Source organism: Pteropus alecto, unplaced genomic scaffold (genome assembly GCF_000325575.1).
Source record: "Pteropus alecto unplaced genomic scaffold, ASM32557v1 scaffold131, whole genome shotgun sequence".
Lineage (NCBI taxonomy): Eukaryota > Metazoa > Chordata > Mammalia > Chiroptera > Pteropodidae > Pteropus > Pteropus alecto.
Window position 1 is genome coordinate 11,225,605 of NW_006434709.1, and position 26,110 is coordinate 11,251,714.

General features: G+C 33.8%; 1 protein-coding gene across 5 annotated transcripts in view; it reads right to left on the bottom strand.

The window, feature by feature from the left end:
- VRK2 (vaccinia related kinase 2) overlaps positions 1-26,110 on the bottom strand; it is a 104,743-nt gene that overhangs the window by 16,689 nt on the left and 61,944 nt on the right. For all 5 annotated transcript variants that reach the window (XM_015587542.1, XM_006909578.3, XM_015587541.2 and 2 more), the window contains exons 9-12: positions 22,627-22,747; positions 20,281-20,339; positions 16,408-16,574; positions 10,932-11,093 (exon numbers count right to left, since the gene is read on the bottom strand). In XM_015587542.1, coding sequence (XP_015443028.1) covers positions 10,932-11,093; positions 16,408-16,574; positions 20,281-20,339; positions 22,627-22,747 — 509 coding nt within the window. The remainder of the gene's footprint in view (positions 1-10,931; positions 11,094-16,407; positions 16,575-20,280; positions 20,340-22,626; positions 22,748-26,110) is intronic.

The following is a 26,110-nucleotide window of genomic DNA, read 5'->3' on the forward strand; positions in this document are numbered from 1 at the left end:
TTTCCATGAACCTGGTTAACACTTCACTTCTCCCTGATGACTCCTTGAAACCCTACCCCACCCCACCCCACCCCACCCAACTCATGTGCCTTGCCTGAGACACTTCTAGTAGCTTTTACACACAAGCAGCCTGCCTTGGATGCTGCTGCAGACTTTCCTAAACTCTCTCACAGGTCCATGGACCCTAAACAAACAGCAATTGGCCTCGGCATGCCCTGTCCTTCTTGTTAAGCAGCCCCAAGCTCAGCACAAGCAGCGACCGGTCTCAACTTGCATTGTAACACCCAGCAGGTGGCCCCAAGCTTGGCCTAACCTGCAGTCAGTGTTAGCCTGGAATGCAGCTTCAACAAAGTGGCCACAAATCCAGCACAAGAGACGGATGACCTCAGCTCACATTGTGGTGCCCACCAAAGGTACCAAGCCTGGAACTAGTGGCATCCAGCTTGGTTTGCAGCATAGCCTCTCCCAAGAACCTCCAGGCCCAGCACAAGCAGCAATCAACTACAGATCACTCTGTAGCTCCCACTAAGCTCCTTGAGCTGGACACAAATGACTGACCTTGGCCAGTACCAGAGCCCCTCCCAAGAGCCTCCAGAAACAACAAAGCCAGTGGCCAGCTTCAGACCACACAAGGCACCACCCAACCAGCTCCACAAATGACACAATCAAAGGGCTAACTCAGCTGGTAACAGCCCCACTACAGCAACTATCACTCCGTGGGTCTCCTTCCATATAACATCTTGTCTACTGTAGTAACAACCATCCCTCACAGCCAGTCAGCCTGAGGATCAATCCAACCCACAGATGTACCAACAGCAATCAAGGCTTAAATCAACAAGAAGGCACATACACCCACACTAGGGACACTCTTGGAGCACATGGCTCAGGCAAACGGGGAGACAGTGCCACTGGACTTCACAGGGTACTTGCTACATAAGGCTACTCTGCCAAGACTGGGAGATGTAGAAGATCTACCCGATATATAGAAACAAACACAGGGAGTCGGCCAAAATGAGAAGACAAACATGTCCCAAATGAAAGAACAGGACAACTCCAGAAAAAGAAGTCAACACAATGGAGATGAGCAATCTACTAGATGCAGAGTTCTAAACACTGGTAATAAGGATGGTCAATGAACTTAGGGGAAGACTAGATGAACTCATTGATAATCTCAACAAAGAGAAACAACAACAAAAAACAGAAATGAAGAATATAATAAATGAAGAAAACATCGGAGGGACTCAACAGATTAGATGAAGCAGAGGATTGAATCAGCAATCTGGCAGACACAGTAACAGAAAACAGCCAAGCAGAACTAGTAAAAAGAAGTTTAAAAAACAGGCTAGTTTAACATAAAAGTTTAAAAACAGGCTAGTGACAAACATAAAATATAACAACATTCACACTTGTAGGGGGTCCCAGAATGAAAAGACAAAGAGCAAAAGACTGAAAACCTATTTTAAGAAATAATGACTGAAAACTTCCCTTACTGTGGCAAAGAAAATAGATATAACAAGTCTAGGAAGTGCAGGGTCCCTAATGAGATGAACCTGAAGAGGCCTACCCCAAGATATATCATAATTAAAATGCCAAAGGTTAAAGACAGAGAATCCTAAGAGCTCCAATAAAACTGTCAGTTGATTTCTGAACAGAAACTTTGTAGGTCGGAAGGAATCATCAGGAAATAGTCAAAGTGATGAAATGCAGGGACTTAAAGCAAGATTACTCTACCTAATAAGGCTATCATTTAGAATCCTAGGAGAGACAAAGAGTTTCTTGGACATGGAAAAGCTGAAAGAGTTCATCACCACCAATCCAGTATTATTAGAAATGTTAACAAATTTAAGAGGAGGAAAAAAGTAAAAAATATGGATAATAAAATATCACACAATAAAAATTCTCTGATAAAGGCAAACACATAATAAAATCAGTGGTCAACCAACACTAAAGCTAGTACAAAGATAAAAGGCAAGAGTAGGAAGAGCACGTGTAATTACAATAGTAAATTAAGGGATACACACAAACACACAAAAGAAGTAAAAATATAACAAAAACATAAATGTGGTGGATGTTAGTGAAAATAGTGTGATCTTAGAATGTGTTTGAAACTTAAGCAACGATCAACTTAAAATAGACTGCTATAAACAGAGCTTGGTATATAGGAAGCACATGGTAACCACAAACCAAAAATCTATGAGAAATACACAAGAAATAAGGAGAAAGAAACCCAACACTATAGAAAGTCGTCATCATACAAGAGAATAAGAAAGGAACAGAGAACTTAAAAACAATCAGAAAACAATAAAATGGCAATAAGTACACACCTATCAATAATTAAATGTAAATGGACTAAATGCTCAAATCAAAAGACCTAAGGTAGCTGAATGGATTAAAAAAAAAAAGACCCATACATATTCTGCCTATAAGAGATCCATTTCAGATCTAAAGACACACACAGACTGAAAGTAAAGGGATGGAAAAGATATTTCATGCAAATGGAAACAAAAAGAGCTGCAGTAGCAATACCTATACCAGACAAAAGAGCTTTAAAACAAGGGCTGTTACTAGAGACAGAGAAAGACGTTTCATAATGATAAATGGATCAATCCGATAAGAGGATATAACTCTCATAAACATCTACGCACCCAACATAGGAACTCCTTAATATATAAAGCAACTATTAACAGACATAAAGGGAGAAACTGATAGTAATGCAGGTTATAGTAGAGAACTTTAACATCCCACTGACATCAATGGAAAGATCACTCAGACAGAAAATAAGCAAGGAAATGGTGGCCATAAGTGACACTTTAGACCAACGGATTTAATTGTATTTTTAGGACATTTCACCCCAAAGCAGTGGAATATACATTTTCTCAAGTATACATGCAACATTTTCCAGGCTAGACCACGTTAGTCCACAAAACAAGTATCAATAAATTTAAGAAGACTGAAATTATATCAAGAATATGAAACTAGAAATCAATTACAAGAAGAAAACGGAAAAACACAAATGTGGAGTCTAAGTAACATGTTACTAAACAACAAATGGATTAACGAGATCAAGGAAGAAATCAAAGGATACCTTGAGATAAATGAATGACAACACGACAACACAACAACCCAAAATCTATGGGACACAGCCAAAACAGTTCTAAGAAGGAAATTTATAGCAATACATGCCTATCTCAAGAAAGAAGAAAAATCTTAAACAATCTAACCTGACACCTAAAGGAATCAGAAGAACAACAAACAAGGCTCAAAGTGCATAGAAGGAAGGAAATAATAAAGATCAGAGCAGAAATAAATGAGTCTAAAAAAAAAAATGGCAAGATCAATGAAACCAAAAGCTGGTTCTGTGAAAAGATAAATAAAATCAATAAACCATTTAGCCAGACTCATCAAGAAAAAAAAGAGAGGGCCCAAATAAATAAAATCAGAAATGAAAGAGAAAAAGTGATGACTAAAACCACAGAAACAGAAAAGATTATCAGGAAATACTATGAACAATTATCTGCCAAAAAGTTGGACCATCTGGAAGAAATGAATAAATACCTACAAACATACAATCTTCCAAGGCTGAGTCAATAAGAAACAGAAAATCTGAAGAGATAGATAACTACTAACAAAATAGAATGAGTAATTTAAACATTCTCAACAAACAAAAGCCTTGGACCAGATGGATTCACAGTGAATTTTACCAAATAAAGAAAAATTAATATCCTCAAACTATTATAAAAAGTTGAAGAGGAGGGAAGACTCTCCAACTTATTTTATTAGGCCATCATTACTCTGATACCAGAACCATACAAAGACATTACAAAAAAAAATTATACAGCAATATTCCTGAAGATTATAGAGGCAAAAAATCCTCAACATAATATGAGCAAACTGAATTCAGCAGTACATTATGAAGATTGTACAGCATGATCAAGGACACAAAGCTGGTCCAATACATGCAAATGAAGTAACATGATACCACATAAATAAAATGAAGGATAAAAATCATATGATTTTTATCAATAGATGCAGAAAATGCACTTGACAAAATCCAACATCCATTTATGATAAAAAAAAAAAAAAACCACTTAGCAAAGTGGAGATAAAGGAAACATACCTCAACTTAATAAAGGCCACATATGACAAACCCACAGCTAATGTCATACTCAATGCTGAAAAGTTGAAAGCTAATTTTTTTTAAGGATGTCCATTTTCACCACTTTTATTCAACATAGTATTGGAAGTCCTAGCCACAGCAATCAGACAAGAAAAAGAAAAAAAAGGCAACTGAATTGGAAAAGAAGTAAAACTGTCATTATTTACAGATGACATACTATATAGAGATCCCTAAAGATTCCACCAAAAAACTGTTAGAACTGATAAATGAATTCGGTAAAGTAGCAGGATATAAAAATATTCAGAAATTGTATTTTTATACACCAATAATGAACAATTGAAAGAGAAATTAAGACAACAATCACATTTACAATTGCACCAAAAAAGAATAAAATACCTAAGAATAAATTTAACAAAGAAGGTATAACACCTGTATGTGGAAAATTAAGACGCTGAAGAAAGAAACGGAAGAAAATACAAATAAATGGAAACACATACTGTGCTCATGGATAGGAAGAACTTTTAAATTCTTTGTTAAACATTGTTAAAATGTCCATACTATGCAAAGCAATCTATAGATTTAATACAATCCTTATTAAAATACCAATAATATTTTTCACAGAACTAGAACGAATAATCCTAAAATGTATATGGAACTACAAACACTCCGAATAGCTAAAGCAATTGTGAGAAAGAAGAACAAAGTTGGAGGTATCATGCTATTTGATATCAAACTATATACCAAGGCTATAGTAATGAAAATGGCATGATACTGGCACAAAAACAGAATGGAAAACTCAGAAATAAACCAATACCTATATGGTCAATTAATCTATGATGGAGGCAAGACTATACAATGGGATAAAGACTGTCACTTCAATAAATGGTGTTGAGAAAACTGGACAGACACATGCAAAAAAATGAAACTGAATCACTTTCTTATACCATACACAAGAATAAACTAAAAATGGATTAAAGACAAAGTAAGACTCAAAACTATAAAACTCCTAGAGGAAAATATAGGCAGTAAACTCTGACTCTGCTCATAGAAATACTTTTTTTGATATGTCTCCTCAGGCAAGGGAAACGAAAGAATAAACAAATGGGACTACATCAAACTAATGAGATTTTGCACAGCAAAGGAAACCATCAACAAAATGAAAAGACAACCTACTGAATGGGAGAAGATATTCATTAATGATACATCGAATAAGGGATTAATATCTGAAATATATAAGGAACTCATACAACACACACAACATAAACAAGCCCCAAACAAACAAAAAACATAAAACAGATAATCCAATGAAAAAATGGGAAGAGGACCTAAATAGACATTTCTCCAAAGAGGACAAAAAGATGGCCAGCCAACAAACATATGAAAAGGCTCAACATCACTAATCATCAGTGAGATGCAAATTAAAACAACAATGAGATACAACCTCACACCTGTCAGAATGGCTATCAATAAATCAACAAACAAGTGTTGGTGAGGATGTAGAGAAAAGGGAAGCCTCATGCACTGCTGGTGGGATTGTAAACTAATGCTGCCACTATGGAAAACAGTATGGAGCTTCCTCAAAAATATTAATAGAACTACTATATGACCCAGTAATTTCACTTCTGGGTATTTATCTGAAGAAATCCAAAACAATAATTCAAAGATACATGTATCCCTACCTCCACTGAAGAATTATTTACAATAGCCAAGATATGGAAGCAACCTAAGTGTCCATCGATAGACAAATGGATAAAGAAGATATGGCAAATATATACAATGGAATATTGCTCAGCCAAAAAAATAAAATCCCGCCAATTGCAACAACATGGATGGACCTAGAAGATACTGTGCTAAGTGAAATAAGTCAGAGAAAGACAAATACCACATAATTTCACTTATATGTGGAATCTAAAAAACAAAATAAACCAAACAGAAACAAACTCATAGAACATCTATGGTTGCCAGATTGGTGAGGAGGGAGTTGGGGAGATAAGTGAAAAAAGGGATTAAGTACCAGTTATGAAAACAGTGCCAGTTATGAAAACAGTCACGGGGATGAAAAGTACAGCATAGGGAATATAGTCAATAATATTGTAATAACTATGTATGATGTCAGATGGGTATCAGACTTGTCAGGGTGATCACTTCCTAAGTTATATACATGTCTAATCACTATGTCGTACACCTGAAACTAATATAATATGTCAAGTGTAATTGAAAAAAATTTTTAAAAGATATGCTAAAATTGTATGCACCTAATAAAAGGTCATCAAAATTCATGAAGCAAAAATTTATAGAACTAAAGGGAAAAATAGATGAAGCCACAATTATACCTGAAGCTTTTAATACTTGTCATTAAGTAATAAACAGGAGAACAAAATACAGCAAAACAGTAAGGATACAGAAAATTTGAACAACACCATCAAATAGTTTAACCTAATTAACATTTGTTGAATAGTATAGCCCAAACTTCAGAACACATGTTCTTTACAAGTACAAAAGAAACATTCACCAAGCTAGGCCTTCTGGGCTATAAAACAAGTTGCAATGAATTTTAAAGGATTGCCATTACACGAGATACATTCTGATGAGAATGGAATTAATTAGAAATCAGTAATAAAAAAATACTCAGAAAATCTCAAAAACATTTAGGGATTAAATAGCATACTTTTAAATAATCCATGGTTCAAAGAATATGCAAGAGAAATTAGAAAATATATTTAATTGAACAGTAATGAAAACACAACATATCAAACTTTGTGGAATACAGCTAAAGCAATGCTTGAAAATTTATAGCTCTGTATTTTAGAAAAAAAAAAGGCTTAAAATCAAATGATTTAAGCTTTTATTTTATGAAGCTTGAAAGAAAAAAGACAATTAAACCCAAAATAAGTAGAAGGAAGGAAATGATAAAAAATGAAAATTAGTTCAACAGAAATGAAAATCAGATCAACAATCAACAAATCCAAAAGTCGGTTCTTTGTAAAGATCAGTACAAATGATTGGTAGATAGATTAGACAGATAGGTAGATAAATAGAGAGATAAATAAATAAATGTTACCATTACCAGGAATGAAAGAAGGGATATAAATATGGATAGTGAAGATAGTAAAAAGATAAGAGAATACTTACAAATTTGACAACTTAGATGGACAAATTCTTTGAGACAGATTACCAAAACTGACACAAGAAAATCAAATGATCGCTATATCTTCTATAAATTTATAACTAAAAAATTTTCTATAACGAAACTCTAGACTCGGTTTTCTTGCTAAAGTCTATCAAACATTTATAAAATACAAATCTTACACATTTTCTGAAAAGAGACACTTCCAACTCATATAACTCAAATAATGACCTGAAAATAAAGCCGAACAAGGATATTATGAGAAAAGTAAATCAAAGACCAATATCTCTCATCAATGGAGACATAAAAATCCCTAATGGAATAACAGCAAATTGAATTCGGTATGACAACACATCGTGACTAAGTGGGGTTTATCCCAGATATAAAAGGTTAAATTAACATTCAAACAATGTAACTCATACTACTAAAGGGCAAAAATCACATGATCATCTCAATCGATCTATAAAAAGCATTTAATACCTATTCATGACTTAAATTTATTTTTCAGCAAACTACAAATACCATGAAATTTCTTCAATCTGATAAAGGGCTTTTAGAAAGAACCTACTGCTACTTACTGGTGAAAGGATGAATGCTTTCCCCATAAGATCAGGAACAAAGCAAGGATGCCCACTCTCACTACTTCTACTCAATTTAGTATCAGAAGTCCTGGCAAGTGTAACAGCCATAAAAACAAAAACAAACAAGCAAAAAAATGCATACGAGTTGGAAAAAAAAAGAAGTAAAACTATTCATAGACAACATCATTGACCATAGAAAATCCTAAGAATGTACAAAAGAAACTACTAGAATAAGTGAATTTAGGAAGATCTAAAGACACAAGGTCAATAGACAAAATCACGTGTACTATATATATATGAGTAACAAATAACTGAAATTTGAAATTTTTTAAAAATGTCATTCACAATAGGATGAAAATCTAAAGTAGAGATAATTTGAATGGAAGATGTGTAAGATATCTACACTAAAAATTACAAAATATTGTTGAAATTAAAGATCTATGTAAATGGGAGGAAATATCAGGTTTGTACATCAGAGGACTCAATGTTGTTGAGATTTCAGTTCCCCCTAAACTGATCTTTAGATTTAGTGTAGTCCCAATCCAAATCCCATTGTGCTTTTTAGTGGAAAATTGACATGCTGGTTCTTAAATGTTAGGGAAGGGACCAGGACCTAAAATGGCCAAGCCATTCTTAAAGAAAATGGGTGACGGACTTGCACTACCTAATTTCAGAACTTGCTGTAAAGCTACTGTAATTGACGCAGTGTGTTGGTGTAAGGACAGACATATAGATTGATAGAGAAGAGAGAGTCCAGAAATAGGCCCACACTCATTCAGTCTGCTGACTTTTGACAAGGGCTCCCAAGAAATTTAATTAAGGAAAGGAAAATCATTTTACAAATAGTCTGGGACAATGGACTTTCTATACGGAAAAGATTGAACCTCAACTCCTACCTCTCACCATAATTGATTTGAGATGCTCATAGGCCCAAACATGAAAGCTAACTAAAACTATAAGCCTTCCAAAATATATATATCAATAGCAAAATAATGTTGTAACCTTGAGGCAGGCAAAGGTTCTTGGATTTCTTTACAGGAAAAAAAATCCAAAGAAAAAAACTGATTAATTGAACTTCAAATAAAAATAACAAACAGCTTCTGCTCATCAAAGACACAAGTAAATGAACAGGTAGGCTGTACACTAAGGAAAAGACATCCATAATACGAATACTGGATGGAAGACTTACATATGAAATACATAAAGAATTTCTATAACTCAATAATAAAAAGATAATCAGCTATATAAAAAAATGAGTCAAAACACTTGAAAAGACATTTCACAGAAGAAGATATATGAATGGGCAGCTGGCACATGAAAACGTGCTCAAAATTACTAGTCATCAGGTAAATGATAATTAGAATCACCGTGAGATACCAATATACACATGTTGGAAGGGCTAAAATTAAAAAGACTGACAACAACAAATGTTGGGAAGGATATGGATTGGCTGGAATTCTCATACATTCCTGGTGGGAGTATAATATGGGAACCATTTGTCAGCTTTTTATACAGTTGAAAATGCATCTATGACCCAGCAATTCCACCTCTCAGGAGAAAGAAAACATGTGCACAGAAGGACTGTGTCAGAATGTTTATAGCAACTATATTTGTGATGGCCAGAACCAGGGGTAGCCAGGTGTCAAGTAATAAGAGAATGGACATGTGAATTACGATATAGTTATACAATGGAGTACTACTCAACAATAACTAATTACTAATACTTGCAGCAGTATGGTTAAATCTCAAAAAACATGCTGAATCAAAGAAGCCAGACAAAAAATGAGTATATACTATACGATTACACGCCAGACAAAAAATGAGTACTGTATGATCACACGTATATGAAATTCTAGAGAGGCAAAACTAATCCAGTGACAAGAATCAGAATATCAGAACAGTGGTTGTCTCTGAGGGAAGAGGACTGACTGAGAAAGAGAACAAAGAACTTGCTGGAGTGATAAAATCTACACACAAGTATCACATTGCCATCCCAGTTAAAATGAAGTAATTTCTTTGCTTGGAACCTGGGCATCAGTATTTGTATAGTCCCTCCCACCTCCATTCACAGGTAATTCTGGTTTGCAGTAAGGGTTGAAAAAGAGCACTCAAGAATCTCTACTCTATTTTGACTCCAAGCAATATTTGTCTTAATTTTACAAATGAGAATTATAAAATGACCATTTGAAGTAGATTTCCAAAACAAATGATTCTACTATTATTTTGTAACAGAGTAAATGCAAAAGATTCCTATTAGTACAAAAAAAGCACTTCTCTCTCTGGATAAACTCGTATGCTTGCTGGCTAGATGAGAAATGCCTAACTAGTATGCTCCTAACTTTTGCCTTGGCTGCCAAGAGGTTCAGAGTCAAATTCAGTGCTTAGTGATTAACATCTCAATAGCCTGATGCACCAATTTTCTTTGGGTGGGAAGGTGAGCAGTGGGAGATAGAAGGTAGGGGCATTATTATCCTGTTACACACTGGGAAAATGATGGTGTGTAAGAATCACATAAAATGTTGGCCGTTTTGAAAATAAAATTTTTTTTTCAATGAAAATATAAATACACTGTATGCTTCTCCTTCTTGTCAAAATTGGTTAGATTAGGAAAGGCTTTTGTGTTGCCTGAATGAGTCATCTGCTAAAGGTGAGTCACTATCCAACCAAATGATTAAATGTAAAAAATAAAACAAAAAACAAAAAAACAAAAAAAACATCATTTTAAAATACAACCATATCGACAAGGAAAACACTTCACTTACATTTGATTATAAAGGTTAGACTAGAGGAACCAATGTAAAAGTATGGAATACGTTAAGAGTCCCTAATGGATCATAGATGGCATAAAAAACTTAAGTGCACTTCATTACATTCCTAGGGTAAACGAAGAAATCAGATCTGTACATAAATGTGCTATCATTCTGTTTCTATGATAACTGGTGTTGGCTGCTTTGATTTTATCTGCTGGATAGGATATTTTCTGTCCCTTCTCATTTAACAAAGCCATACAACCTTGGCCCTCAGGAGAAAATAAAACATCTTTATTCCCAAAGGGTGCATTCTCATGTAACATTAAGGATAAAAAACAACAACAAAAGCCACTCACCTGAGCTCTTTCCTTGTTAAGCAACCCAATCAGTTTCTCCTCTTTCTGCACTTTTCTCCGTGTTGCACAGGACTCAGCACTTCTCTCACGGTGGACTTTTTTTTCTAGTAACCTATTTTGCATCTGATTGACTTGCTTTGTTGCAGCCGTGTGCGAATCAACCTGTTGATATAAAGTAATAACACGTAATGAAAACTTTTGACATGTAAAAAAATGGATTCATGTATTCAGATTCTTGAAAATTCTAAACTTGCTAAGCTTTGGAAAAAAGAATAAAATGGAGAAGAAACCAACAAATAGACATTAAATAAAAAATACAGTAGTTGGCAAGATCCTGACCCTTTCTCATCAGTAGGACAAGACCAATTAAAATTAGTGTCACTGTTGTACATTCTTCAGAAATTATCTCTACAGATAACTTACTTATTGAAAACAGCATTTTTACAGAAAACTGTCACATTTTAAAACTACACATGAATTCATTATTAACCTTTGCTGGGACTGGATCCAGTATATCTTTTAAGTTGAAATTCTTATTAATTAGAATCTTAGTTTTCTATCACAGAAGTGAACCTAATTAATATGAATGTGTAAAAGTAGCTTATGATGTCGCTTACTTTTTAATCCAGGTAATTTAACCTTTGAGCAGATGAATAACAGTTCATGTCATCTAATACTCAGAGGTTAGGTTCTACAACAAGCTTGCTGTCTCTAAGATTTCTATTTCACACAAGGGTGTTATCTGGGGGGATGACTGACTCTTAATAACCTTGAAGTAGACAGAGAAATAGAAGGGCAGATCCCTCAATACAGGTGGAAGATTGAAAGCCACAGTGAAGATCCTTATGTGAAGTATTTGTTCAGCAGCTTCATGTTTACAGCAGCTGAAAGTGCCATCACTTTTTTTCATGGGTTAAATAGGAGCAGGAGATAGGAACAGCACCAGGAGAAATAATGGAGTAGCCAGTGCCAAAACAGAGAATGAATTATATTTGCTGGGCAAGCAGAGCCTTAATTTGTAGCCTCTCAATTTTTAGCTTCTCTTGCCAAGTGTGTTCACTCTTTACTTTTAAAGTATGCTGGTGTTTTGTGGCTAGGTCTAAGTTGTCACAACACCATTCTTTATTCATCCTTCTTCTCAGATCCCAGCTTCTCAAAGGACAGGAAAAGCCATTGCCTTTCAGTTACCTGAAAATTGGAATTGTTTCCTAATCACCCAGGGGTTCTTTATTTGCACCTCTCGACAGTCCTAAACTACTGGGAAAATTCATGTGTGACCACCTCCCGAATCACTCTTCTACAGAAGTCATCTTGGTAATAAATGTTCATCATACCACTAGTGTGAAACAAGTTTCCCATGGACATACTACATGGTTTTACCCTAATAAAACACTGGCTTGCCAATCATTGTGAAAATGCGTTCTAGGATATAAAGAATTAGTTAGATACTGAACTTTTTAGTGCTTCCTATATGCTAGGCACTTTAGGTATCACAGTTTTTGCCTCTGATGTACAAATCAGAGTTGGTCTAATATATTCAGTTCTTTGTGAGACTTCCTAGAAGACATGATGCCTCTCGGATCTGCTGTCTGTTGGCTGGATGGTTAGATTACATTGCCATGGACACTTCCAGCTAATAAACGAAAAGGTATCCAGTTTATGGAAAAGTTCTATTTCTAGGGAAACTTTAAAAATGGTTAAGAGTGAAGTGGGACATTAACTCTTAACTGTGAACACAGTGAAACTTTTCCTCAAAGATACAAAAGTAAGTAAAAAAAAAATCTCTGGGTATCCTGCATAATCAAATAAATAGAAGGATACTATCCAAATGTGTGTCATTTTCAAGAAAGTGGCTATTCAAACAAGGTACTTTCTATTTAATTTTCCTTTGGTATTTCACACTGTTCTACAAAATCAGGAATACTTTTGGATCTTTAAAATTTAATAAGCCAAAAATATGCTTATAACTGAGAATTTATATTCTAGTTTTCTCACATATAGAAAATAAACATGAAGACAAGTTTAACAATTATTTTGAAAACTGAAGATCAAGAAAGAATGTTGTAAACTTAAGTTCAGCATAAAGATTACTACTACCAACAGTAATATGTTCACCCCTAAATTTGCTGTGGGAACCTTCAATTTAGGGCAAAACAACAAACGTTTATTGTCTGAAATGTGGGATAGCTTGAACATTTTAACTCTGACCTACAGCTATTCCTCTGCCTAGGTAAAGCATTTAAGAAGTATATGGCTCATTATGCTCAGGTATTTATACTATCACAATATGGATTTGAGTATCAAAATAAGAAGGAGATGTTCATAAGCTGATAAAAGGATCCACTACTGGCTCCTGAAGAAACTGCTTATTCAAGGCTTGAATTGAGGACTTCAATAATGCTGGTTTTCCAGTCTGGCTTTGGCATTCTCATCTGGGAATTCTAGAGCTTTTGTCCACCTCAGAAGCAATCTTAGTGAACTATGGTTTCCTTCCATGAATTTTGGACATTAAATCTCTGTGGAACCCTGAACACGCCTGATCCTGTCTGATCTCAGAAGCTAAGCAGGGTCAGGCCTGGTTAGTACTTGGATGGGAGACCACCTAGGAAGACCAGGTGCTATAGGTGTAAAAAAATTAAAAAATAAGGGATTGTGAGCTGACAAGGTCCTTGCAATCTGTGAGGTCAACCAAGGGTTGCCTTGCTTATTAAAAAAAAAAAAAAAAATTAAATCTCAGTGGTTGGCATAAATAGAGTGTGGTAGCCCTGATTACAGATTCCTCTAATCTAACAGTGCTACCTCAGGAGCTGTCAGAATGGCTAGAGAGTGATTTTAGCTATATATACCATCATTTTGATTGGGGCAAATACCCCAAAAGATTTGCTTTTCAGGAAAAAATATCAATGTCTCTACTATCTTGACAAAAATTCATTTCCAATTTAACTCTAGTAACAGGATTTGAGGACTTTAGGAAGAAGGCTCAGTTTATGATACGTAGCGAAACCTAGTATTGATAAATTACCTCCTTCTTCTTTTGCAAAAAGATGATTTAAGTTCGCTGAGATCCTTAGGATGATGTGCTATTTTCTAATACCTAACCAAAACATGTTTAAGAATTCTAAATTTAAAAGGCATAACCACTGACATAGCGGGAAATAACATTTTAAAAAATTAGACATTCATAATTTTCCTTTGAATACTGAATCAGAAACATTTTATTTACCTAACTGTATACATTTTCTGGTCCACTGGCTTCCTTTTTAAGTATCTTTGTCCAAAAAGTACAAATCCAGAGTTCATTCACTAGCCTGTTAAATAACTAGAGTGATCCATGTATAGAGTAAATGTTTTTAGGGAGATTAGAAGGAGATTCTGTCACTAAAAGAGAAAAATTTGGGATCATGTGATTAATATTCATTCTGGACTTAAAATTATTTTTGTTATGGAAGCAATCAATTGTGGAAACTATCTTATACTGTATCATGCAAAGGAACAGAATACAGGACTGTTTATGCTGTTATACTTTGCTTTTGAATATTTTTTCAGCATCACAAAATCCGTGAACTTTGAAAATAAAAATTAAGATACTAAAGTTTAGCCACATATAGTGAACCTATATTTCACACTATAATTATTAAATATATTTGCATAAAGTATTAGAGAAATAAAGTCACATCCGATAAGTATTAATATGCTGTTAAACATATTTAAATCATCATACTTTCTATACGCTGAGGCTGATTATGTTAACAGAAATTAACTAAGGTTTTAAGAATGCATATTAATCTTAGTGTTTTCTTTTTATTGATAATCTAAGTGCTCTATTCAAAAAAGAATATTTTTGATGGAGGCTCATTGGAAAAAAGTTCTATGTTCTATTCCCTACGTATAAAAAGTTTCATAACAAACATCCTTTGACTTTGATGAAACTGAAAATTCTGGTGGATAATAATTAGAATTTTATATCAGAGAATACAGCTATCAGTTTTTAAAATAGCTTCTTTTAAATTTCAATTAAGTTTATGAAACCGAAAAATTACAAAAAAGGAAAAACCCTACTTAAATTAGTGTAGGTTAAGTGGTGACCATTATTGCAAGGGAAATACTATGTCAAGGAAATGGTTCTTTGTTTTGTTGCGAAAGTGATAAAAACACAAAAGTCAATAAAACTGTTAAAATAAGTCTCAGTAATTACCAAGATCAAAATCCAGTGGCTTTTTATTAAACATGAACTTTTGTTCTGCCTTCTGCAATACGTAAATAGTGCTGACAATTGGTTTGTGAGGAATTTGCTACAATAAAATGTAATTGTATCATGAGAGAAAGGTGACAATCAGGAGATCATGAAAAAATTACATATTCTCACTGGTAGTTAATTAGCCATGCAAAACCTCCTCAAACAGATATTCTCTTCTATTAGGAATGATTACTATGCAGGCCTACAGATGTCAATACCACAGTCATTCAAATACTTCTTTCCAAACCCTACTAATAAGGTTGTAAAGCTCTGGTGCCAAGGTTTTGCTTCCAAAGAGCTAATTTATGACTAGAAGGATATTTTATGTCTTCAGTTGCAGCAGCTACAAAATTCAGCAAATCAGAACCATCTGTGCACTGATACTTGACTCACCATTCATCTAGCAGCCTATCAGTCACATTAGTTTGCATCCTGCATTTTTGGCTCATGAATACTTGTGATGATCCAAAGTTCATAAGAAATATTAAAAATGAATGGCATCCTGACCCAACCTTATTGTACACTCATTTAGGAAGAAAAACCTTCCTCACTTCTTTTTGCATGTGGATAGTGTCAGGGAAGAAATGAACATTTAGGTGCCTGTCTAGTAATGCTGACAGTAGTCTCAGGTTCTCCCTACCCTCTTACAAATGTTTTAAGTCCTAATTCTTTCATATTGTTTCAAGTTCTAATTCTTCTTTCCAGATTAATTCTTTTTTTTTTTAAGTTAATGTGAAGGAGTCAGTTGGAAGACAGCAAAGGAGAAGGTGTAACATTTTAAAATAAACTTTAAGAAATTATTTCTATAAATTGAAGTAGCTGCACATACAAATAATCTGGTCAAATCTAAGAATATTATTCTCACCAATGAATTATGGCCAAACTGGTAAGCAAAAACAGAAAGCAATAACTAAAGATAATATGAAGAAAAGCAGCAAATAGAGGTTCTCATGAATAAAGTCAGATTAGCCCTACCTAGTCATATCTCTGGGACACCAGTGATTGCTTTATTTCTTTAACAGTACACAACAGACCACAGAGCTTACTAATTTTCTCTAAGAGACAATATGTCAAAAGAACTTTCAACAAAATTTCTTGGAGCTGAGTTATGGGAAATAGGAATTAAATATAATAAACAAAAAACTGGGTCGTCAGACTCATTTGAAACCTAAACAACTTTCATTTGGTAGGAAGTTTCATAGAAGGTAATCCTAAGATCCCAGGGACTATGTTACTCACCTTTTGATTGTTTGGAGCAGGCACATTTATACTCTCTCCTTCAGTGGAAAATTTCAATGGTCCTAAAGGTATTCCACTTGGGTTCAGAATTTTCTTGAGCATTTGATAGTTTGGCTTTTCATCATATGCTAAATTATGAGCACATGTCAAATACTGGGCTATTTCACCTGTGAAGTATTAAAATTTTTAACATGTCATTCATAATTGGCAAGAATTGTTAAGACCCCAATATCCTCAAAATATTTTTTTCTCTTACATGTGTACACCACACGCATACCACACACACAGACCCTGAAGAAACTAAAAATGAATAATTAAATGAAAAGCCCTTTTTAAATGATATCCAGTGACCTAAAGATTTGACAAGATGGAAGAAATTGATAATTTTTTTACATATCTTTGTTGAAATAGTTACAATTCACTAATCTCATCAAAGGAAGCAGATTTTTAAATTTACAGTGATTTTGATTTATGGGGTACAACTTCTAAGAACTATCTGAATAATATAAAGGACCAGACATGTGTCATACTTTTTTACACTGAAGTTTTAAAAATTCAATTAAAAACAATTATTACTATTATAAACCTTTTTACTTCAAAGAAAAAATCATTGCAAATTTTAATTAAGGATTTGATTTTGAGATTATAACAGTTCTTTTAGAAATGACCTTGAATTCTACGTTCTTAGCCATGACTGACTTTAGAATTCGCCAAACCTCCGTTAGTCCTCCATACCTAGCTAGTCCAGTGCATTCACAGCATAGCTTTCCTGATTTAGTGCTGAAGGACAAGAAGCTGTCACCATTTTTTTTCTCTAATGTAATCTCCTGTCTAGAACTGTAACTCCCCTCTACCCCCAAAGCTTATAAACTACAAACCTTTAAATACGAGTAGAATTAGTAATCAAAAGTTACAATCATAGCTGCCTTAAAATAAATGTAGTTTGCATTTTAGTCTCAGATGAGATGATCCAGATACAAGTAAGTGATAATACCACAAACCGTTTAAAAACTGGCATGTTTTCTTTAGTTCGTGGTGATGTTTAGATATTCCACAAACTAGTTTTATAACTTTCCCATTCAAAAACTTATTACTGACCCAGAAACAAGTATTTCTTACTTTTTCACTAAGTTGTTTATATCCCCTGGTAAGAAAATCTGGGAAGCTTGGTTGGTTGGCAGGAATGATTTCCTAATCCTTCGCTTCCTCTCCAGGCCTACCTTATTCAAGTGGGGAACTGCAGAGACACTAGGCTTCAATGACCACAGGGAAAAATTCCAAAAGGAATAGTCATCATCTCTTCCTCCTCCATCAAAGTCAGAGAGTGACCATTTTACACCATATTGTTCACAGATCTTTTCTAGGAACAGAAGGTGAATGTGGCAAAGAACTCTTGGCTCTGGGTTTGGTTTTGTTTTGGATACTGTGGCATTTATGCAACCTACTTTTCCCCTAACATATAAGATAGATAAAATCTGTTATCTAGCATTCGATAAACCAGATTTCTATTAACTAGCAAGTGCTGTGAGTTCATCGTATTTATAACTCATGTTTTCAGGAGCCCTTTGGGGGCATCCAATTCCCAAAAGGATGATCAAGGAGAAAAAAGATTAAATTACATTCGCTGCCATTTTAATACAAATATTTTGTTGTTCTTTGGGTCTTTCAACATTGGTAAGCCTAATTTGGTATATATTATAATTCTATTAACCAAAATGCCCCAAATGGAGAAGAAAGCTGAATATGTTGGGAACACTTTTCACAAGTCACTGTTAGAAGACAATGGAAGACTCCTGGCATTCCACCAACTGATAGCAGCTGTGCTGCAAAATCTTCATGGGTTTGGGGTTTGAAAACATGAGGTACCAGTGAGGTAGGAGAGTGAGAAAAAGAGCCTCCTCTGTTAGAATTTTATTATTATAAACCTGAAGCTTAGACTATTGTGATGTAGTACTGGCTTAAAAATTAGTCTTTCAAGATCTGATTTATTATATTAACTACACTTTTTAATTTATTAGCATATTTCCAGAGCTATAAAACAAAATGCTTTGAGTAGTATGAAATTATGATATTCTTGAATCATCTGCTTTTTAAGCTAGTGAAATATTAAGTATCATTACTATCATTTCAAGAGATAGAAACTTTTGAAACTACTATTATTACACTGAGTTGGACATGCATGCTGCAAACTTGGCTATTTTATTTCATAAAATGTCTTAGTAATAAACCTTTTGTAAATCCGTTTAAATTTCATGCTTGCAATACCCCCTCTCCTAAGCACAACCAACTTAAGAGACTTTCAGTTAATATTAATGTTTCAACATTTTGTGCTTTAGATAGAAATCTGCATTTTATAAAATAATAGTATAGTAAAATAAATGGTTTGTACAGAAAAAGAGGAACCTGGATCTCTTCCCATTTCTTGTATCAACTTGTATCAAATCTTCTTTTAACTTAGCTCTAGCAATAGAAGTGTCACAGAATATACACTGGCCCACAGCATTTATCCTGTATAATCCAGGGCATCTGGGCTTTGTTTTCTAAACCAAATTGAACAGTTACCTTTTGTGCAGGAGAGACAGGAAAGGGAAAGGATATACAACTAAAAATATTTCTGACATTTCCCTATCTCTTTTTTTATGTCCTATTAAGTACCACACAAACTGAATGACTTGGTAAAAATACCAATAAGAATAACAGCCAATATATGTGTGTGTGTGTGTGTGTGTGTGTGTGTATGTATGCGCATTTGGACCAAGTTACTCAGTGCAATTACAAAAATGAAAAACTTTCATCTTTCAACCCATCTCCCCAAATGAGAATACTTTCCTGTTCACCTGCTTCCATCAGAAGAAAAGGGACTATAGAAAGTGTGAAGCAGAAGATTTACATTGGAACAGACTTATGAGCTTGGGAAATGGAAGGAGAAAAGCAGATCTGGTTTGTTCCTCTTTAGTTTCCTATGAAAATTTCGGTTTGTCAAAGAAAGGTTATAAGTTTATGATGATTTAATTTTTTTGAACTCTCAGATGGCAAGTGACACGATTTGACTGTAGCTAGAGGGTCAGTGTACATATTCACTTTCATAAGTCATCTAAAAGCTAACTCTAAGATTGCCCAATGTAAATAAAGAACAAGATTCACTCTGCTTATCTATCTCTGAGAAAAAGCAAGCCTAACAGTAAAAGGGGGCTCTTTTTTATAAGACAGTGTAACCCAGTTGTTAAATTGGTGCTGAAAAATGTGCCATGCATGCATTTGCAAATGACAAGCACTTGGATAATTCTGAATTGACTATTTTCACTTATGATACTGTCAATTAAATTCCAAAAACGGTCTATACTAACTTGAATGAGAAAATCATTTAATAAAATATACCTCTAAATCTCAATGTCAAACACCTTTGCCAATCCAAAATTTTGTTGCTGTCTGTTCAGTCAGAGTGTAACCCAAGGTCTAAACATTCATTTGTTTAATGATTGTTTTTTTTTTTAATTACTGATCAAAGTATTTTTTTCTTAGATCCACTTTATATCTTCTTTCAACAATATATAAAGGAACGAAGACAGAAAGTCAACTTCAGAAATATCATATAAAGTTGACTATTAAATCTAGGCATGATTCCCAAAATATGGGAAAAAAAAATTTTTTTTTTCTAAAAAAAAAAAAAATTCAGTCGGCAGAGTCTAAACATTTTCTTGCAGCATTCTTGTGTCAAAAACAATCTAAACAGTCTCTTCTCTAGCAACCATGAAGCGTTTCCTCCCACCCCTTTGTAATAGGAGTGGGTTGATTAAGCAAAAGCTACAAGAGTGGCAAATGTGGTGACCTGTAAATCATGCTGGAGAAGGTAGAAGTTATCATTTGACTTACAGCAACTGCTTCCAGAAGGAGCCCATTTAAGCACTGACTCAGGGAGTTCATCCAACAGACTAAAACAAAATAGAGTGAGACACAATAAATTTATCTGCAATCCTGTGATTCATTGTTTTGATTAGAAAACAAAACTCAAATTGTGTTGGTGAGTCACCAATATCATGAATTTTAATGTTTTTTCACCCACCTATAATGGGCAAGTAGAGGTGGGGAAGATCCCCTAATTTTCATTGAACAATTTTATATCAATAACCTAGAAACTAAACAATGAATAATTATACTATAAATGCTTTAATTCAAAGTTCGCCGTTGTAGAAATGTAGCAGTATCTGTCATAATTTTTTCCTAAAAACAAGAACAAAATCATAGAAAAACTGTATCTGGATTTTCAGGATATTTCTCCTCAAGTACTTACATTGAAGAGGAGTAAATTATTTAATTACCTATGTATACTGTTCTCCATTGGGCAGTTTTTTATGCTATCCTATGATTAAACAAACAGGTTAATAAGAAATATGAAAAAAACAAAAAAAACATTATTCTAACAATGTACAGTGTTTCAGGCTGAACAAGTACAACTCTCTTAAGTTGCTTCAGCCACAAATATATAATCATTCAACTAAAATTACTGATATGAATGTTTGATTCATAACTCTGACAAAGGCAGAATTGCAATAATAAATGCAATGATCTAATATCACCTTATGTCAGAAAAATAAAGGGCTAAGGGAGACACAGTATCATGTTTGAATATGCGAGCATACCCTCATGGGAAATTCAGTGTTATGCCTTCTCAGCAAGTTGAATAAATTACGATTATGTATTATATACTATAAGTTTGAAAATGTCTATGGTTTACCTTAATTATAAACTTTATGTTAGCTTTATTGATCTACAGGTTTATATTAGTAATCAAATCAAAATGAAGATATTAACGATATATAAGGGTCTCCAAAATGTAAGTGGAAGTTATGTTTATTAGCATTCTATTATTTTACATGATCCCCTATTATACTTGAATATACATATGTAGGCACATTCATTTGTGATATCTATAATCAATGCATCTATATGTACATATCGATAAAAGACAAATCATATTAGTAAGTCTTATTAAGAGAAAAACATACATGTAATCATTAGAATTAAAATGTTAATATTTTAAAGTATATTATTCAAATTCAGTAAACTGAAATGGAAAACTGGGTACCAACACTGTTTATATATGCCCGTTACTGTGCTCTGACTTGACCATATATTGAAAAATGTCAGTTACTTGAGGGTTAATATGGACATCTCAATTGCTGCAGTAAATAACTGATTAGATAGTTCTATTGACTTATATAAATGTGTTAGTTTTGGGTAAGGGACAAGGATGATCAAGATTCCAAATGGAGAAATATTTCATATAATATTCAGTATTTACAAATGTAATCTGTATTATCCTCCATCTACAGGCTAGCCTTTCTCTCCATTAAGATCCAATGCCACCCTGAATTTGATGATTGATTTCTACGGATCAGCTACCCCTTTTGTAAAATTCTGTTGTATCTTACTCTACTTAAAACATAGCTAGCTGTCTTTCCCAACTGTGATATTGTATCTATGGGTAACTACAGTTGAGCATATCTTGGTATATAAATAAAAAACTGACTATTCTATGCTACATGCAATTCACTTTCTTAAGCCTGATCAATAAGAATATAGTAAAATAGCAACACACTTTGTTCTCATTCTTACCTAACTTTCATGCTAACAGATTCTAGGTGATAAAAATCGAATGTAAAATATTTTTAAAAATGTTTATATGGCTGCAACATTCTCTCTTAAATAAACACCTCATATAAAAATTTTGTTTGTTTCTTCTCCTAGAAACAAAATATACTCCCTCCAAGACACAGGATTAAGAAAGAGGTATGCTGCTCTCTCTTGAAAAATATAGGCCATATTTGTTCCATTTCACATTGTTGCTTTGCACAGTTAATATCAATCATATCAAGCTCAGACTATCTCCATATATCTGCACAATACTAATTTGAAAACACTCTTCCTTGAAAATACTATCACCTAAACTCTTAGATTTGGAAAACACCATGTAAAAGAACAACTATTTCACTTCACATTTTGCATTACAACCCACATGCATGTGATTTCATAGGTGTTATCATAATGGATTTTATGTCTGTAAACTGTTTGTTCTTTTTAAAAATATTTTTCAAATTTAAGAAATTTGCTTTGGTTATTGTGTTGGGTGAATGGCAATCTTCTCTGGGATACTAACACCCTTTAATGCATCCCTTCAGACTTGTCACTGTACATGATGGAATATTTTAAGATCTGTACTTTGTTTTAGCAGTCTGGACAGCCACGGGGTCCTTCAGGTTCTTTTCCCAGGGCAGTTTCCCACATAACCACCGCAGGAGGCAGTAGCCGAGGATTTCAAGGTCACTTCGTCTGGACAGGGCTATAGGAGCAAGCATTAAGAGAGAAAGATGAGGGATAAGTAAGTTTTGAGAAATAAAAAAATTACTGAATGAACTACTATTGATGAAATATGAAAAAGCCAAGTGGGCAACGTATTTTGTTTGTTCAGCTGGAGTAAAACTTAAAACGCCTAGGCGTTTGGCCCCAGTCCACAGACAGGCAGTGACTTGTTGCTGTTGAAACTAAGGGTCAGTTTCCTCACCTCCTCCAACTTCATCCTTCCTTAGTCTGGCCTGTCACATGAACTTGATCTCCATGGCCTCTGACATGATCCAGACAACCCATAACCTGGCACCAACACTTTCTCAAAGAGCCAAGCAGTAAAACAAAGAAATAAATGTCTGCAGCTAAATTGCTAACATATGTTCCAGGAAGTCCACGGGGTCTGCATTGGTCATGCAGAGACCCTTTGAGCGCAGACTAAACATTGCTGGCCTCTTCTGTTCCACTCACACTAGCAGCATTTGAAGTTGGAAGAATATGACAAAACTGCCATCTAGTGTGCAGTATTAAAAAACAGGTCTTAAGATTTTTCAGTTAATGAAAGTATGGGATAAATTATGCCTACTGTTTTGGGTACATGGTTCTAAAATTTTACAAATATTATCTTTGGGCATATGAAGCACTAAACTAAGGTTCTGGTCAAATATTCTGAATAGAAAATATAAAGATGAGGCATTGGGGTACATGAGGGTATGTGCAGAGGTAGGGGAAAGTAGATTCTGAAGCCAAACAGAGACTTTCAGAATTTACTATAAAATGGCTTTTCATATAAAATACAGTAAAAGAACATTTTTAGACCACTGTGAATATCATTTAAATCGAACTACTAAATACCACAGATTAATTCCCTCACAATGTTTTATATATATATATATTTTTTTAAAGTGACTATTTCAAAAGATGGTAAATGAAATCTAAATATGTCAAATATAACAAATATTACTGAAATAATGATTAAAACGTTAACAAAATCCCACAAAATAAACTCATTTTTATAACCATTCCAAATTGTTATAAAACAACAGGCTAGTATTTACATTTCCACCATTACTTGAATGCTCATCTGTGTAGGGATATAAAATCTCATAAGTGCAATATGTGGCTGTTAAACTTGCTATAAACAGGTATCCTATTTTATTACCTTTCATTAAGTAAACTCCAAAAAGTCGCTCAGTTTTTAATTTAGAAAGTTATCTATGAAGAACAATGCTGCTAGTACATCATAACTACTTTTGGTTACCATACATAAGTTATTATAAAAGCAGAAGACAGGATTAGCTTTTACACATACTCTATCTTAACTGCTATCAGAGTATTGGACTATTAAAGGCCCTTCAGTCTAGCAGAAAAATTCTACAGTCCCATGGGTGCCATTTACTTTCTGCATAAGCTTCAACAATGTCCTAATGCAAGTCTTGGCTCTCCTATTAAAACAAAAACATAATCTCTACTACACTGTTTTGTAGTGATTTCTTCAGTAATAAATATCCCATTAATAATGGAATGGTTCCATTTGTACAGATGCATTCACAAGTCCCTTTTCCATTATGGCAATTCCCGATTACCACCACTTAAAAAAAATTCACATCCTCTAATTTTTGAAAAATTATGTTCTAGCACCTGCTTGGACGAAGTAGGCTATACACAAGAGGCCCTTTGAGAAAAAAACAATCAGAATTAAAATGGTATGAACCGTCCCAGTCACTTCCTCCCATCCCCCAACTGAGGGATTAATTGATATGAAGCTGTAAGTAATGACAAGGCATTTAGATTTCTGAAGCCAATCGTTCATAAACTGGTCTTCATTTGAAATAGCCCTTTGAGAGTTGACTTTACTTCACTATTATAGTTTGGTCTTACCTAATTAAAATACATTATCACATTTTTCAACCTTTTACTTATTTTCTTTACTGCACATATACTTTTAATAACCATAGTTAGGTAAATGTTTTACTACTGTTTTCATTAAGTTCTATAGGATACATGTAATATTAAAAGTCCTATAGTTACTCTTTCTCTCCATTAAAGAGTGAGATAAAAGTATTAAAAATACTTCTAAGTACATACCTTACCTGTTATTACCTCCCAGAGAAACAAATTGTAAAATCTGATGTGTTTTAGTGGAGGTAAATTCTAAGATTCTACCAACAATTGTCTTCTATCTACTGTACACAGAACATTTTAATGTATGTTAATTTAATTAAAAATAAATATTCTAGATGACAATAATAACTTCAATATTAACATCTTTGACTTTAAAATACATCAAAATAAAATAATTATTGAATCTAGGAAATGAATATGTCAATATTTACTACATTATTCTATTTTCTCCTTTGTATTTCAAAAGAATTAAATAAAATGCTGAAAATACAAAGAAAAACAAGAATTGTTCACAATTGAAGAGTACTAACAAATGCTTGAGAGGTTGTGGGGAAAAAGTAACCCTTATACACTGCTGGTGGAAATATGAATTGGTATAGCTACTATGGAAAATAGTATGGAGGTTCCTCAAAAATTTAGGAATAGAATTACCATATGACCTAGCAAATCCTCTTCTGGGTATCTACCCCAAATATTTGAAAACACTTATATGTAAAAATATATGCACTCTGATGTTCACTGTAGCATTATTCACTGTGGCCAAGACACGAAAACAACTGAAGTGTCCTTTGATAGATGATTGGATAAAGATGTGGCACATGTATACAATGAAATATTATTCAGCCACAAAAAAGATTAAATACTGCCATTTGCAACAACATGAGATTATGCTAAAAGAAGTCGGACAAAAAGAGTTGAGAATTATCTCACTCTTACGTGTGATATAAAACTGAAAACAACAAATGAACAAGACAAACAAAAATTCATAGACAGAGATGACAGTTTAGTGGTTACCAGAGGAAAAGTGGGGAAGAGTGGAGGTAGAGAATGGTAAAGGGGGTCAAATACATGGTGATGAAAGGAGATTTGATATTGAGTGGTGAACACACAATGCAATATACAGATGATGTATTGAATTGTACACTTAAAACCTGTATAATTTTATCAATCAATGCCACCCCAACAAATTAAAAATAGAAATAATTATAATATCTAAGTATAAAACATCTTTTCATTTAAAAGTTGAAATATAGATTATTGTTTCTGTATAATTAATTATATATAGGGTTCTTCAAATTATATTTGATAATATAATCATTAACAGTGTATTTTCATATAGATTTCCTAAAAAATCAAACTTTACTTTTGGTGTTATTGCTTGGAAATGTAGCAAGATTTGGTTATTAATATTTTTCTCCTATACTCTCTTATTAACTTCTAAATATAATTTAGCATC